Raw genomic sequence first — 17503 nt, forward strand, 5'->3', positions numbered from 1 at the left:
GCACAAATGTAATTGAAAATAGAAATGTAGAGTGCAGCATATCATACAGTGGGTATGGAAAGTATTCAGACCCCTATACATTTTTCGCTCTTTGTTTCATTGCAGCCATTTGATAAATTCAAAAAAGTTCATTATTTTCTCATTAATGTACACTCTGCACCCCATCTTCACTGAAAAAAATAGCAATGTAGTAATTTTTGCAAATTTATTAAAAAAGAAAAACTGAAATATCACATGGTTATGAGTATTCAGCCCCTTTGCTCAGACACTCATTTAAGTCACATGCTGTCCATTTCCTTGTGATTCTCCTTGAGATGATACACTATCACCTTTTGGTGATGACCATAGCTACTGACTGGCCAGAAGTCAGAAGTTACGTCAAAAGCTCTCAATGCAAATCTATGAGATCCAGACCAAGGCTCTAATAGACCTCTACTGAGTTGTGACCTCCGGCTCACTCCATGCATCACTGGAACAGCTGGCAGGTCACAAACTGCTGGAAACCTGCAGGAGCAACAGGTGAAGATGCCGTAGGTGAGTATAAGAGAGGCAGCATATGACTTCGATTTGAAGCTCCACAAAAATGCTGGAGTGATGTTTCAACATCTTCAATTTTTGGCTACGAAGTTATTGAATTATTTTTTTTCTTTCAGCTTTACTATGTGTAAATTATTTTAAAAGCTTTTTCTTTTAATTTGTTGTTCTATATTTTATATATTTGCAAATTCACAATAAAAAAAGGTTGGTCAATTAGTCATCGGTAATTTCTTGCAAAGTGATAGAATTCACTGATGACTTTTTCAACCGCATTTCTTAAGTCTTTGTTTCGAAGACTATATATTATGGGATTCATTAGTGGAGTCACCACCGTGTACAACAAGGACAGGAATTTGGTGACATCCCAAGACTGATTACTGTTAGGAACCAAATAAACACAGAGAAGACTTCCGTAGTACATGGACACCACAGACAGATGGGCGCTACAGGTGGAGAAAGCCTTCTGCCTTCCAGTGATTGATGGAATCTGTAAAATCGTGACTAAAATATAAACATATGAAATAATGATCATGAAGAAAGGGATGCCCACCAAAAGAGCACTCAGCATTGTAACTTCTATCTCAACTGCTGTGATATCCGAGCACGAAAGCTGCAGTATGGGATCAAGATCGCAGAAGAAGTGATCGATAATATTGAGTCCACAAAAGTCAAGTTTGGTTATTGTTAGAGTGTGAATTAATACGACAGAAGTGCTCGCTATCCAAGTCGCAATTACCATTCTCAGGCAAAACTGGTGAGTCATAATATGAGTGTAGTGAAGAGGTCGACAGATGGCCAAGTATCTATCGTAACACATCACAGTTAGAAGGAGGCAGTCGGCAGTTTCTGAGACATCGAAGAAGTAGAACTGAGCAATGCAGTCCGTGAAAGATATCATGTTGTCCTTAACCACAAGAGCTTGGAGAATATTAGGAAGGATATCAGAGGCCAAGATGATGTCTGACGCAGAGAGCTGCATGAGGAAGAAGTACATGGGAGTGTGGAGGATCTGGCTGTAGGACACCAGTGCTATAATGAGAAGGTTCCCACATACGGTCAAGCAATAAACCACAAAGAAAAGGAAGAAAACTATGAAGGTTACTCCGTGGGTATCCTGCAATCCCAAGAGATGAATCACAGATACGGTGGACACATTTATCTCCTGCATTATCTGAAAATAAATTAAAAAATGAACAAGCAGATTCCTTGAAATATCACAAGAAAACATTGTTTAGCTGGAGTTTCATGAGTTTGTTCACAAATGATGAGTTTTCAAGCAACAAATGAGTTATAAAGCTATATTTTTCCGAACTGTTTCCTGAACAAATTGAAGATGTTGGGAAGAGTTTTACTTTCCCTGAAGCATTTTTCCTGCAGCCTTTTGATTTCACATTGCTTATCTTGATGTGATTCTATCAGGATAAGCTAGACATACACTTTGTCATTTCTACATACATTTACTAAAAGATCTTTAGAAGAATAAAGAAAGGGGACTCGAAAACTCATAAACAACAAGTTGATTTTCCATAAAAACTGAATATGAAGAGGTTAACAAGGAATTTTGAAGTGCTCTTTCAGGGGAATGTTTGGAAAGGATCCTCTAAAAAAACCTACTTCTGCGCAGAACAGCTGTTCAAAGCACACGGCATGAACACAACATCTGTGTAGTCCTATCCACTGTGCCAGAAACTGTACAATCCCTCATTACTGCTTTATGTTGAGGAAATTCTACCATAACATGGCATCCAATGGACATGGTTTCAGAATACCCATACTTTTTTCTTTTAAATGAAGAGGAAGCAGAAACCTCTTACCCTCTTCCAGAGTCACAATAAACTGCAGATTGGAAAAAAAATGTTAAAAATACCACTTTCATTTTCAGGTTCCCTTGTGAGATTATTTTTCATAGCATGATCAAAAGCCCTGTAAAACTTCACCTTCATATGGCAGGAACTGCTTGTTAAATATGAAATTGTTATTTAAATGTTTTAAAATAATTTTAGCTAATTATAAATATTCTCCGGCCTTGTTGACGATCTGTGAAACAGTGAAATTGTGTCTCCCTATTTATGCAGCTTGAAGAAAATGGTAATCGCTAAGGAGCAATAATGTGCTCACGGGGGAATGTACGATATATGATGAACAAATAATAAAACATGTGACATGTAGTACTGTGGCAAATGGCAAAATGTTCTAAATTAAGAAAACAAACATTCATTTTTTACATTGAAGAACTGAAAAAAATTAACTATTTGATATTCTAATTTTGTGAGAAGCACCTATACATACATGTGTGTGTATATATATATATATATATATATATATATATATATATATATATATATATATATATATATACGGTACAGACCAAAAGTTTGGACACACCTTCTCATTTAAAGATTTTTCTGTATTTTCATGACTATGAAAATTGTACTTTCACACTGAAGGCATCAAAACTATGAATTAACACATGTGGAATTATATACTTAACAAAAAGTGTGAAACAACTGAAATTATGTCTTATATCCTAGGTTCTTCAAAGTAGCCACCTTTTGCTTTGATGACTGCTTTGCACACTCTTGGCATTCTCTTGATGAGCTTCAAGAGGTAGTCACCGGGAATGGTTTTCACTTCACAGGTGTGCCCTGTCAGGTTTAATAAGTGGGATTTCTTGCCTTATAAATGGGGTTGGGACTATCAGTTGTGTTGAGCAGAAGTCTGGTGGATACACAGCTGATAGTCCTAATGAATAGACTGTTAGAATTTGTATTATGGCAAGAAAAAAGCAGCTAAGTAAAGAAAAACGAGTGGCCATCATTACTTTAAGACATGAAGGTCAGTCATCAAGCACTACAAAGAAACTGGCTCACATGAGGACCGCTCCAGGAAAGGAAGACCAAGAGTCACCTCTGCTTCTGAAGATAAGTTTATCCGAGTCACCAGTCTCAGAAATCACAGGTTAACAGCAGCTCAGATTAGAGACCAGGTCAATGCCACACAGAGTTCTAGCAGCAGACACAGCTCTTTAACAACTGTTAAGGGTGCTTTACTGGTGACACTGTTGGGGATTTATTCAAAATTGAAGGCATACTGAACCAGCATGGCTACCACAGCATCTTGCAGCGACAAGCTGTTCCATCCGGTTTGCGTTTAGTTGGACCATCATTTATTTTTCAACAGGACAATGACCCCAAACACACCTCCAGGCTGTGCAAGGGCAACAGGCTGTGCAAGGGCAACGTGTGCCGCTTCCCCTGAGGAAGCGGCACACGTTGCACGCGAAACGCAGCGTTGGGGACCTTGACACAGGCTAAAAATAGGACGACTCATCTCATCATGGGTAAATGATATTACTTTTTTGAATACATGAATGAGGGACTAAGCTGTCTGCAGCATACGATGTGGATAACGGGTTTTTGATATTAGCAATTGGCACTTTACTTTACTAACTATCCACTGCGGAAGGTGTTAATGCGGCAATATAAGGGGGAAGGAGTTAGTTTCGGTATTGATACATGAACTTTTGAGATCAAATCAGCATACAATATATGAAATATGAGGATCCCCCATTGCTTGCCTTAGCATTTGTAGCTTGACCTATTCTACCCTGTGTCACAAATTTGCACTTTAGTGTGATTCACATGAATTAATATATATGACCTTTGTATTTATTTGTATTTATGTTTAGTCTTATGGCATGAAATAAAAATAGCTATTTAATCTAAATTTGAAGTTTTGGTATGTTATTCTACTCATTGTTCTCCTGATAAATAATAGTTATATGAGTTGCTATACCTACATGGGTCAGTGATTGTTTCTGGTGTTGTATGAAATACCTCCCCCTCTGCCTAAAGCCGTGGGGCTTGGCACTTTTCCCCACTAAACAAGGGATTCTTGATAGGGCATCCGCATTACCATGCAGCTTTCCGGCCCTATGTTCCACATGGAAACTGAAGTCCTGCAGGGCTAAGAACCAACGGGTGACCCTAGCATTTCTACCCTTTGTTTCCCTCATCCATCTTAGTGGGGCATGGTCAGATATCAGTCTGAATTTACGACCCAGCAGATAGTACTGTAATGTGTCCACCGCCCACTTTATGGCCAAACACTCTTTCTCAACGACTGAGTAGTTCTTTTCAGACGAGGATAACTTCCTACTCAGATAGAGGACAGGATGCTCCTCCCCATGTAGCTCCTGGGAAAGGATTGCTCCCACCCCGACATCTGAGGCATCTGTCTGAAGAATAAACTCTTTTTTGAAGTTTGGGGCCATCAGAACGGGTTGCTTACACAAAGCCTCTTTCATTCCTTGGAAGGCTGACTCTGTTTCTTCGGACCACTTAACCATTACTGATTTTGTCCCTTTTAGCAGGTCAGTCAGAGGCGCAGCCACCGTGGCGAAGTTTGGGATGAACCTCCTGTAATATCCCACGATTCCCAGGAAGGCTTTAACTTGCTTCTTGGAAACTGGTTTTGGCCATGTTTGAATTGCCTCCACTTTACTGATTTGGGGTTTTATTTCTCCACGACCCACTATGTATCCAAGGCACTTAGCTTCTTCTTTACCCAAGGCACACTTCCTCGGGTTTATTGTAAATCCGGCCTCTCTTATAGCATCAAACACCGCTTGGACCTTTTCCAGATGACTCTCCCAGTCCGGGCTAAAGATGACGATATCATCCAGGTACACAGCAGCGTATGCCTTATGGGGTGCAAGGATTCTATCCATAGCCCTCTGGAAGGTCGCCGGAGCTCCCTGTAGGCCAAACGGCATCCGGACATACTGGAAACATCAATCTGGTGTAGAAAACGCCGTCTTCTCCTTGGCTTCCTGTGCCATGGGAATCTGCCAATACCTCTTCGTCAAATCCAAGGTGGTTATGTACCTGGCGGGCCCAAGCCTTTCGATGAGCTCATCAACGCGGGGCATGGGATAAGCGTCAAACTTGGAGACCTCATTCAACTTCTGATAGTCGTTGCAAAACCTCCACTCTCCATCAGGTTTTGGGACCAGGACAATTGTGCTCGACCAACCGCTCTTGGATTCCTCAATGACTCCAAGCTTCAACATACGCTCCACTTCCTTGGAGATAACTTCTCGACGAGCCTCAGGAATATGATAGGGCTTCACGTTCACTCGCACATGTGGCTCTGTTAGGACCTCGTGCGTTATAACCTTCGTCTGTCCTGGCAATTCTGAAAACAGGTCCCTGTTTTTCTGGAGTAACTCCCAGCACTGTTGTTTCTGGGTCTTCGATAGAGTCTCCGCTATAGTAACTGCTCCAACCTCACCTTCTGGGTTGCTTAACAACGATGGAGTTACTGTCGGCTCTCTATCTTGCCACGGCTTGATGAGGTTGACATGGTACACTTGGAATGGTTTCAGTCTTCCTGGTTGGTGAATTTTATAATTTACTTCACCAAGTTTCTCGACAACCTCATATGGCCCTTGCCATTTGGCCAGGAACTTGATTTCCACCGTCGGAACTAACACAAGAACTCGGTCTCCCGGATTGAACTGCCTCACTCTTGCAGACCGGTTGTAGATTCTGGCCTGAGCTTCTTGTGCCTGGAGTAGGTGTTCTTTCATGATAGGCATCACCTTTGCAATCCTGTGCTGCATCAGGGCCACATGCTCAATGACGCTTCTGTGGGGCGTGGCTTCGGCTTCCCAGGCTTCCTTGGCTACATCAAGGAGTCCTCACGGATGTCGGCCATATAGAAGCTCAAACGGTGAGAACCCTGTGGAGGCCTGTGGAACTTCACGAATGGAAAACATCAGATAGGGTAAGAGACAATCCCAGTCTCTACCGTCTTTCTCTATAGCTTTTCTCAGCATGCTCTTCAGTGTCTTGTTAAATCTCTCAACAAGACCATCTGACTGGGGATGGTACACCGAGGTCCTCAACTGGGAGATTTTCAGGGCTTTGCATAACTCCCTCATCACCTTGCTCATGAAAGGTGTCCCCTGGTCAGTCAGGATCTCCTTCGGCAGACCTGTCCGGGAAAAGACATGGACCAACTCGCGGGCTATACTCTTCGAGGAAGAATTTCTCAAGGGAATTGCCTCAGGATAGTGTGTGGCATAGTCCAGGATGACTAATATATACTGATGGCCCCGGGCTGATTTAACTAAGGGACCAACCAAGTCCATGGAAATTCTCTTGAACGGTACCTCAATAATGGGCAGTTGCACAAGGGGGTTCCCGAAATGAGGAGTGGGAGCAGTTAGCTGACATGTAGGGCAGGATCTGCAATAGTTCACTATTTCCCGGTGACACCCAGGCCAATAGAATCTCTGCACAACCCGTTCCTGCATTTTTTCCACCCCTAGGTGTCCACCCAAGATGTGTGAATGGGCCATGTCCAACACTTTCCGTCTATATGGACCCGGCACTACCAACTGCTCTACCAACTCCTCCCTTATTTTCGTGACCCAGTACAACAACTCCCCACTCATCAGAAAATGGGGAAACCTTGTGTCTGCCCCCGGCTCCTGTACCACCCCATCAATAACTGTGACATTATTAAAGGCTTCCCTCAGAGTGGGGTCCCTATGTTGGGCAGTCCCAAAATTTTCACCGGTTACCTCTAACTCCATAGTGTCAGATGCAGGGGACACTTCCTCCTCATCCCCAACCAGCACACAAAAAGGAAACCTGTCTGTCTCTGGGTGTGGTGACACCCTTCCAGGGTTCACTGGTTCCCTACTCTCGCTAGGGAGCTCAGAACCTTTTCCCCACAAATCCCAAAACAGACAGAAATCCCGGCCAATAATTATAGGGTGCAACAAGTCCTGCACGACGCCGACTATGTGGGACTCAGTGCCACATGCCGTTTCAATGTCCACCCTGGTCAAAGGGTAGTCCTTGGCATCACCATGTATGCACCGCACGCTGACCTTCTTTCCCGGGAGCAGGTGGAGAGAGAAAGTGGCCCTCACCAGGGTCACTAAACTCCCTGAGTCTAACAGCGCCGTTGCTGCTCGACCGTTCACCCTTACGGGACACGCTTGAGGTCACTCGTTGGGCGGAGAGTTCACACTGCAGGCTGGATACGCATAGTATGAACAACGGCGTCCCATGCTGCAGTCCATCTGCTCAGTGGTCTGGGAACAACGGGCAGCTATATGTCCTGGCCCGTGGCACTTCCAGCAAATAATATCACCCGTAGGGACCTTGGGCACCACCTCCCCCGCCCTTTGTGACCTTGGACGCGCCACCCCTTTTTGGGACTCAGCAGCTTTCTGGGACCCCCAGTACGGCATGGGCTGCCTCCCAAAGGAGCCGTCCATCCCTTGGTATCTCTCGACCAGTCCGATCAGTTCGTCGGCATTCTGGGGATCACCCTGGGCAACCCAAGTCTGTATGGACCTCGGGAGGGAATGCACAAACCGATCCATCATCACTCGTTCCACCATCTGTGCAGGTGTACACGACTCTGACTGCAGCCATTTCTGGACCAGGTGCAACAGATCAAACATTTGAGAGCGAGGCGGTTTGTCCCGGCAATAGGCCCCGCTGTGAACTCGCTGTGCCTTGACAGTCAGTGTCACCCCCAAACGTGCGAGAATCTCGACTTTCAATTTGTGATACTCTTTGGCATCCTGCAAAGTCAAATCATAGTACGCCTTCTTGGGTTCTCCCGTCAGGTATGGCGCCAGTACCTCTGCCCACTGCTCTGGCGGGAGTTTTTCCCTCTCAGCGACCCTCTCAAACACCGTCAGGAAGGCCTCAACATCATCCCCGGGGGTCATTTTCTGCAATGCGCGTCTTACCGTCTTCCGGACGTGGGTGTCATCAGCCAGACCTGGGGTTGGGCACTCGTCTTGCCCTGGATAGTGGTTGCCAGAAGCTGCATCTGCTCCCATTGCTCCTGCTGGTTCTGTTGCATCTGCTGCATCAACAGCCTGTTGGTCTCTTGCTGCTGTGACTGCAACAGCCTGTTGGTCTCTTGCTGTGCATGCTGCCGTTGCTCCTGCTGTGATTGCAACTGGACCAAGTGTTTCAGCAGTTCCTCCATTTTCCCCGGCTGGCTTACAACAGACTTGACCCAGGACATTCAATAACAGACTTTCGTCTCCGCTGGGAACGCTGCCCGCACGTCTACCACCAATTGTAGGGATTTCACTCACTCAGGTGCGACGGCTGACACTTAGGAGGCAGGTTCCAACAAAAGTTCAAAGGTTTATTGCTTCATAAACCAGTTTAGCATAAACAGGAAAACAAATAGCCTTTAACTCAGGCAAAAAGGGAAGAAACAAGTGTCCATTCCTTCAGGCTCAGTGCTGGAGCCTTAACACACTGGAGGCTAGCACCTCCACACATATCCCCCTGTGATAAGCATTAGCCTGTCTTTTATAAAGCTAACCACACCCAGTAACCCATCACATGATTAGCCATGTGGTCTGACATCACCACAGGTCCTGAACACACATATATACATGGTAATATACAACAAAGAAATACTCCGGGCTACATTACAGCAACAAGGCACTTATGTGGCACATACCTCCCATCGACTACACACCCTTTAGCCATGCTACAGTACATATAAGGATTAAATAAATATCGTGATTACGTATATATGAAGATTCACTACATACAGTAGACTTACATAATCAACCAAAGGCTTTTAAACATTGTCCGTCTGGAATATCAGAGAATCAACACCAAGACAGAGAACCCCTGGGAGATTACCTACACTACACGGGCGTCCTCAATTATGCAGGTATCAGCATACTGTACATGTACAGGTACCCCAGTTTTGGCATCTGTCTTAGTCATGTTCCTCTGGTCTTATATAGTGATTTACACTATGTAGTAACTCTAGTTTCACCCTGGACTTCAAGTGGCCAGATTTCAAGGTTGTATGAAACTGAGATATCATGGAGTCATCAGACGAGGGGCCATAAACCCCTAGAATACAAAGGCCAAAAAGATTTAGATCAAACCACTTCAGGCAGAGTTTCAGTAAACCTTAATGTTTTACAATGACAAACAGCAAACATATAGAGGCTTAGAACTGTTTGTGAAGTGAATAAACAAACATTTATCAAGATTGTGTCACTATAAGCATTGTATGTCACATCTGTAATTGTTTTACAAGAGATGCAGCTATGTGATTGTCTGAATGCATTCGGTATACAGTATTTTAATCTGGATTTCAAATTGCCATTTGTATATTCTCTATTTGTACAATTGAAGCAGCCAAAGTTAAGGCTCGCTTGGAGAGAAACAAATATAGTGGACAAAGCTATGTTTTTAATGAACTCTTGAGGCAAAGTAACGGCATTGCTTTATCAAATTTATATGAAGTGTATTGTGTCCAATGTGAGTAACCAGGCAACACAAAAAGGAGCTTTTCAAGTGAGCTCTTTAAGGTACACAAATGCTATGAAGACTTTGCCAACAAGGATGTGGTTTCACCAATGGAGGGTACTTTTTAAAAATATGCTATTGCCATCACAGCCCCCTTTGCTCAAAATTCTGTGTCCTATAACAGTACAGAACATGTTCACCCAGGTCATGTCGTCGGAGATAAGGAAGAGACATTGCAGGATACCGAGTTAAGAAGTAGGCCCAATGTAGGGGTGTGGGTCACTGAGACTTGTAATGGAGGGCATGAGCAGACAATCAATTCCCCAATGGGGGGGTCCTTTTTTTTACTAAATAAAATAGTGTCATCACAGCCACATTGCCCAAAATTCACCGGCCTATAACAATAAAGGGCACATTCACCCTGGTCATCTAGTGGCAGTTAAAGAAAAGACATTGCAGGAGACAGAGTTAAGAAGTAGGCCAAATGTAGGGGTGTGGATCTCTGAGAATTGTAATGGAGTGCATGAGCTGACAAACAATTTCCCAGTGGGGGTACCTTTTTTTAAAATATACTATTGCCATCACAGCCCCTCTTGCCCAACATTCACCGGCCTATATCAATACAGAACACATTCACCCAGGTCATGTAGTCAGAGATAAGGACGAGACATTGCAGGAAAACGAGTTAAGAAGTAGCCTCAATGTATCGGTGTGGGTCTCTGAAACTTGTAATGGGGGGTAATTTTTAAAAAAATATTTCATGGGGATCATAGACACCCTTGCCTAAAAATTGACTGTAGCAGCACGGAACACATGAACCCTGGTGATCTAGGGGTGGAAAATGATAAGAGGTGGAGGAAAGTCTCATTAAAACCTATCCACAATTTAAAGGAGCGGGTCTCCTACACTTGCAATGCCCATACATTTCTCCATGGGGGTTAATTTTTTTAAAAATGTGTTAACGGGCATCAAAAAAAACTTGCAAAACTATAAAGTGGTTTCCTACACAGTTGCTGCTGGGAATGTGCAGGTTTTTGGTAAAAATATGGCGGACAAATCATTGGATGAAGTGATCAGGAAAAGGGGCATGGTGATGACAGGAATGGGAACATACATGCAATGGCTATGGGAGGTATGAGATCCAGACTACAGCCTACAATGATTAGTCGTTTAGCCACCACCAATTACCAGAATGTGTTTCATGCCCGTCAGAAGATCTGTGTAACAGGTGCGTGTGTTAGACTCGGCTTAAAAAATGCCTGTCAAAAATATGTTGCCAAAGATGCACGTGTCTGTCTAAAGGCAAAGTTCAACATGTTCATGAGATGCAGAATTAGAGAAAGCAGATCAGTGTTGTAGGAAAGCCAAACAAAATGATGGATGCTTGTGAAAAACAAAATTTAAAGAGCAGTGCACCGTCTGTAACTATAAACACACCCATGGCACAAGCTTCATCATCTTCACCCATACATATTACCAATAATATCCAAATGTCACAGTCAACAATTATTTCTTCTAGTGTAATGAACACTGTGAAAGGAATGCCACAAGATGTAGATAACCACGACCCTGGGATACACCAGGTTTCCTCTTTACAAGATATGGACGATTATGGTATTGATGACCGCTTTGAGATTTACCACATCCATGCCAAGAAAATGGAGATCACAGCTGCAAAAAATGTGCAAAAAAGGCCGTGAATGTCTGGAAAATCATTTTCTCTTGGGAAAACTTTCCCTCCTACTAAAGTGGTACCAAATGATGCATACACAGCTCTCATGTCTATTTAGCCTGAGATGGACGAAGATGATGTTTTCTGTTTTGTCCATGTCCATTTTTTGAAATTGAGCAGAAAAGAAGGATGAATTAGCAGGAAGACGTGTGATTTTGGTCAGTAAGGAGGTGATGTCAGGTACAGATAGGTAGATCTGTGTGTCATTGGCTTACTGATAATATTGCAAACCATGCCATTACATCAGCTTGCCCAGGCCGAAGGTGTAGATAGGGAAGAGTAGGGGGTCCTAGAACTGAGCCTTGGGGAACACTGAAAGACCAGGGTCGAGATGAGGAGGTGGTGTGGGAGAGGGATACACTGAATGTCCCCGTAACAGCCTGGTTGTTTTTTAACCCTGCTGTTTTGTTCGCATTTACTATACACTTGTAGTGTTCCGGGTCACTATGACCCAGCATATCTTAAACCTTGATTTTAGACACTCTAACTCCATTTTTTTTATACTTTTTGCTTACTAGACTGTTTGTGAACATGTTTGGTAGTAAAAAAAAAGAAAAATGAACTAGAAATCTTTTTTTTTTGTTTTTATTCTGAAAAAACAGATCAATGAGCAAAACGAAAATAGAAAAATACACATATTTTTGTAAAAAAAAAAAAAATCAAAACAATCAAATCAAACATTTTGATAACTTCTGAAAACAAGCAGATAAGCCAGGGAGACAGACTTACTTAGCCAAAAAAAAAATATTTGCAAGACTTTACAGCTCAGATTTACAAAAAAAAACGTCTTAGACAGCGCGTTCTGAGCAGTCCGTTCTGCGCATAATATACACGTGTAGTGCACACCTCATGATCTCTCCAGATGCACGCTACATTTTAGAATAGACTGCACACCGAAAATAATCAATATAAAGCCATTTTTATGGTGCACAGATCTCAATGCATACCCCCGGTAGAGCGCGTGTACGACCCCATTGAAATAATTTAGGAAATAAATCAATTGATATACAATAGTAGATGCAATAAATAGACCTAACTGAGGTTATAACTCCTTTATTTCACTGAAAATATGGCCTCACAGCTGTAAAAAACGATGTTGGGTCACTATGACCCGAACACAAGTGTAACTTTTTGCGTGTAGCAAAAAGTAAATGAAAAAAAAAATTAAAAAAAATACTCATAGGTAGGTCCCCCCAAATGAGGAAAAGTCAAGGAGTCTCAAGTTTTATAGACTTACAGAAAAAAATCTACAGGGCCGCAAAAAGTCTGTTCGGGTCACTATAACCCGAACAGAACAGCAGGGTTAAAGACTCTGCCGATAACCCCAAAAAAACCATTTGCACCACCAGCCATGCTCACATCAGCAGAGGTAGCAAAACTCCCATCCTAACCACCACAAGTATGATCAGGCACATGGCAGCAAAGCACCCGACTTTGGTGGTTGAACACAAGGCTCCATGAACAATGTCTGCAGGTGATACCACTGCTTCTTCCGATGTTGTGAATGCAAGCCAATCCCCTGTTCATGCTGCATGCAAGATGCCTCATGCCCTGAATCTGCAGTTGCACACAAACTCAACTTGCACCATCAACAAGCACGTCAACGTCTTTGTCCCAGCACACCGTTCAGTTGTCCATACCCCAGTCCTTGGAACACAAGCGAAAATAGCAGCCAATGCCACAGTACCACATTCACACATTTCTCGTCTGCTTGTGTGAGACCTAAGTTTTCAGCAACCTGATGTCGGTGACCATCACAAGTTACTCATTACCCAGCCACCACAATTTTGCCCAGTCTGCCATCATGACATTACACAAGCAAGGACATGTCTCACAATATTTCCATGGCCCTCAACAATGCTGTTAAAGGGGAAGTGCAGCTAGCCACGGACCCATGGAAATGTGCTTGTGGGCAGGGACATCTTGTTGACAACACGCTGGGTTAACGTAGAGGCAGCCATGACCCAGTTATACATTGGGAGACCATGTTACAGATGTGTGGAGACAGGTTGTGGAAGGCTTTGCATGTCATAGTTAAGGATTTGAACTGTAGTCTCTGGGCAATTGGAAGTCAGTGAAGGGCCTAACAGAGAGGACAGGTCGGGAAATAACAGAGGGACAGTTGGATTACTCAGGCATCAGACTTTAGGATAGATTGGAGTGGTGCAAGAGTGTTAGAGGGGAAGCCAGACAGTGGAATGTTGCAATAGTGGAGGTGGGAGATCATGAGGGCATGCACAAATATTTTTGCAGTTTCTTGGAATGTACAGATCCTAGAACTGTTTTTGAGTTGTAGTGGGCAGGAGGAGGCAAGGGCTTGGATATGTATATTGAAAGAGAGGGCAGAGTCGAGGATCACACCGAGGCCCCGAACATGCGGGACTTTTTGCAGCGGTGTAGAGTCCCAGCATTACACAGGCACGTGTGCCAAAACATTACCTGTGCCCTCCAAGATGCTGTTATTGGTAAGGACAACCTAACCACAGACACGTGGACAAGTGATTGTGGTCATGGATGGTACATCACACTAACAGCACTCTGGGCTAACATAGTGGAAGCTGGGACCCAGTTTGACCTTGGGATGGTGCACGTCTGACCAACCACAAATATTGCGGGCCCTGCATGAATCTGGGTTACCTCCACAGTCTTCAGCTCCTGCACCTCCTCCTGTTCAGCCTCCATCTCCGCAAGTAGCACATCAGTCACAAGCTGGAAGCACTGCAGCACTGCCTCAGCCAAGTGGCAACAGGCTGTGCTGAAGCTAATTTGCTTAGATGACAAACCGCACAATGATGAAAATTTGTGGACAGCTCTGAAAGAGCAGGCACATCTGTGGCTGACACGGCTGAAACTACAGCCAGCCATGGTTGTGTGTGCCAATGGCTGGAACCTGGTGGCTGCTCAGTGTTGAGGCCAGCTCACACAAGTGCCATGCCTGGCCCATGTGCTTAATCTAATTACTCAACATTTTCTGAAAAGCGACATGGAAGTGCCAGATCTGCTAGGAAAAGTACGAGGCTCTGTGTACCAATTTTAGAAAATCAGCAAGAGTTTCATCTGCCCTTGACGTGCTTATGCAGCACTTGCAGCTTCTGTCTCACCGACTGGTTTGTGACGTCCTCCCCATGCATTGGAACTCTGCACTGCATATTTTGGAAAGGATTTGTGAGCAGATGAGGGCAGCTGTTTACTACCAGAATCAACAAGGCCGTCGATATTCAGTTCTGAATTCACACATAAGATCTCAGGAGTGGACATGGATGTCAGCCATATGTACTATCCTCCAAAACTTTGAGGAATTCTCCAAGATGGTGAACGGCAATTACGCCATAATTAACATCTCCATTATGCTTCTCTGTGTTCTAATATTAATATTTATAGTTATTTATATAGCATCAACATATTTACAGTTTCAAACACAACAGTCCTAAGTAACAACGATAACAATAATACAATAATTAAACAGAAATTAAACTACCCTGCTTGTGACAGCTTACAATCTACATTAAGTAATAACGATAGCAATAATTAAACTGAAAAAAAACCATCCTGCTTGTGACAACTTACAATCTACAATGAGGTGGGAGAGATAAAAACTACTGTCACGGGAGACCTAGGCAGGAAAGAGCTAGCAACCCGGGCCCCTGCAATTTCCCTCACACTAGGGAAACCCTGACTGACCTTCTCTCAGAGTTTACACTAATGGTGTGCATGTCTGAGCCTCCACCCTCTCCCTGTCTCCTGTATCAACCATAGGCTGACACCACCACCCCTCCACCCAGTGAAGAGACCTAATACCAATACCCACAGTTAGCACAGACAAGGGTAACGGAAAATAAGCAAATCGCCGCAATCACACAGGAATACACTATAAATGCAAAGGGCAAAACAAATACAAATATAGGAAGGAGCAAATGACACTAAGGGAAATACACCACCAGCAATGATACTCCAACTACTAGCTCACCATTACAGCCCAAGATAACCACGCAAAAGACAGAAGCTATAATCGGCGATGCCCAATGTTCAGGAGAACTATTTAAGGCAGTGGGCATGGCCCAGCTTCCAATCCGAGCAGCAGGTAAATTAACCCCGGACCATCTAGAAAAAACTTAGCCGACGCCAATGAGCGCATAGTGGTCAAAAGCGGAATTACCGCTGTCTGTCGAACGACCTGGTCTGCACAGCGTCCGACATGACAGTACCCCGCCTTCTACAAGGGACCCCAGGGCCCTCATGGCTTATAGGACCCGGCTTGTCCAGATGGCGGCGGTGAAAAAACCTGACCAGCCGATCCGCATGAACATCCGAGGCTGGTACCCAGGACCTCTCCTCAGGCCCATAACCACGCCAGTGTACCAAGTACTGTAAAGTGTGGCGCACTACACGAGAGTCAACCACCTTGGAAACTTCAAATTCCAAATTACCATCCACCAAGACTGGAGGTGGCATAGGCGCCGCGTCCACGGAACCCACCACCTTCTTTAAAAGAGACCTGTGGAACACGTTGTGTATCTTATACACCATAGGAAGCTCCAATCAGTACGCTACTGGGTTAATGACGGCGGTGACCCTAAATGGACCAATAAACCTTGGACCCAATTTAAGGGATGGTATCTTGAGTCTTATATTTTTTGTGGATAACCACACCCAGTCATCCACACTCAGGTCCGGACCTGACACACGCCTACTGTCAGCCACACGTTTGTACCTAGCACCCACACTCAACAGGCGCTGTTTCACTCTCCTCCAGACTGATGACAATTGTGCCCCTAACTGGTCTTCCTCCGGAACGCCGGAAAAGCCCCCCTGACTCAAGGTACAAAATTGAGGATGAAGCCCGTAAACACAAAAAAACTGAGACTCCCCAGATGACTCCTGGCGGTGATTATTGATGGCAAACTCAGCCAAAGGAAGGAACGTCGACCACTCCTCCTGGTTATCCGAAACAAAGGTATTGTTCAAAATTTTGGTTCATACGCTTGGTCTGACCATTTGACTGAGGATGAAATGCCAAAGAATGAGACAACTTGATCCCCAGCCGTGAGCAAAATGCTTTCCAAAATGTTGCCACAACCTGAGACCACCTATCAGAAATGATGTCAGATGGAACCCCATGAAGTCTGACCACTTCCTGCACAAATACCTGAGCCAGAGTCTTAGCGTTAGGCAACGAAGGCAAAGACACAATGTGAGACATATTTGAGAACCGATCAACAATCACCAAGATGACAGTGTTCCCAGCAGAAGAGGGCAAGTCAGTGATAAAATCCATGGAGATTTCCGTCCATGGCTTACTAGGTACCTAGAGAGGAAGTAATGAGCCAACAGAACCGGAGCAGGGCGTCTTAGTCCTAGCGCACGTGGTACAAGCCGACACGTATGAGACCACGTCCTGTCAGATCTTGGGCCACCAAAACCGACGTGACACCAACTACAAGGTAGCCCTAACCCCTGGATGGCCAGCCAGGACAGCATCATGATGCTCCGCCAAAACATTTAGTTTTTGAGATGAAGCGGTACAAACGTTTTGTTGACGGGAAGCTCAGATGGTACCTCCTCCTGAGCCTCGGCAATCTCAGCCTCAACCTCGGTAGTGAGAGCCGAAACAACAACACCCTTCAGAAGGATGGGTACTGGATCTTCCAGAGGTTCTCCCCCCGGAAAACACCTGGACAAAGAATCCGCCTTAGTGTTTTTAGAACCAGGTCTGTAAGTGACAACAAAGTTGAACCGCGTGAAAAACAATGCCCAGTGAGCCTGCCTGGGAGACAGACGCTTGGCAGACTCCAAATAAAGCAAATTCTTATGATCAGTAATAACCATAACCTGATGAACCGACCCCTCCAAGAAGTGTCGCCATTCCTCAAAGGCCAATTTGATTGCCAACAACTCTCTGTTGCCGATATCGTAG

At 44.3% G+C, this 17503-nt stretch overlaps 1 protein-coding gene across 1 annotated transcript; it reads right to left on the reverse strand.

Annotated features, from left to right (window-relative positions):
• Positions 1-754: 754 nt before the first annotated feature.
• On the reverse strand, positions 755-1705 carry LOC143774705 (olfactory receptor 11L1-like). Its single transcript, XM_077262468.1, has one exon. The coding sequence runs from the start codon at positions 1703-1705 to the stop codon at positions 755-757; it is 951 nt and encodes a 316-aa protein (XP_077118583.1).
• Positions 1706-17503: the final 15798 nt, after the last annotated feature.

The sequence above is a fragment of the Ranitomeya variabilis genome, chromosome 5 (assembly GCF_051348905.1).
Source record: "Ranitomeya variabilis isolate aRanVar5 chromosome 5, aRanVar5.hap1, whole genome shotgun sequence".
NCBI classification, from domain to species: domain Eukaryota; kingdom Metazoa; phylum Chordata; class Amphibia; order Anura; family Dendrobatidae; genus Ranitomeya; species Ranitomeya variabilis.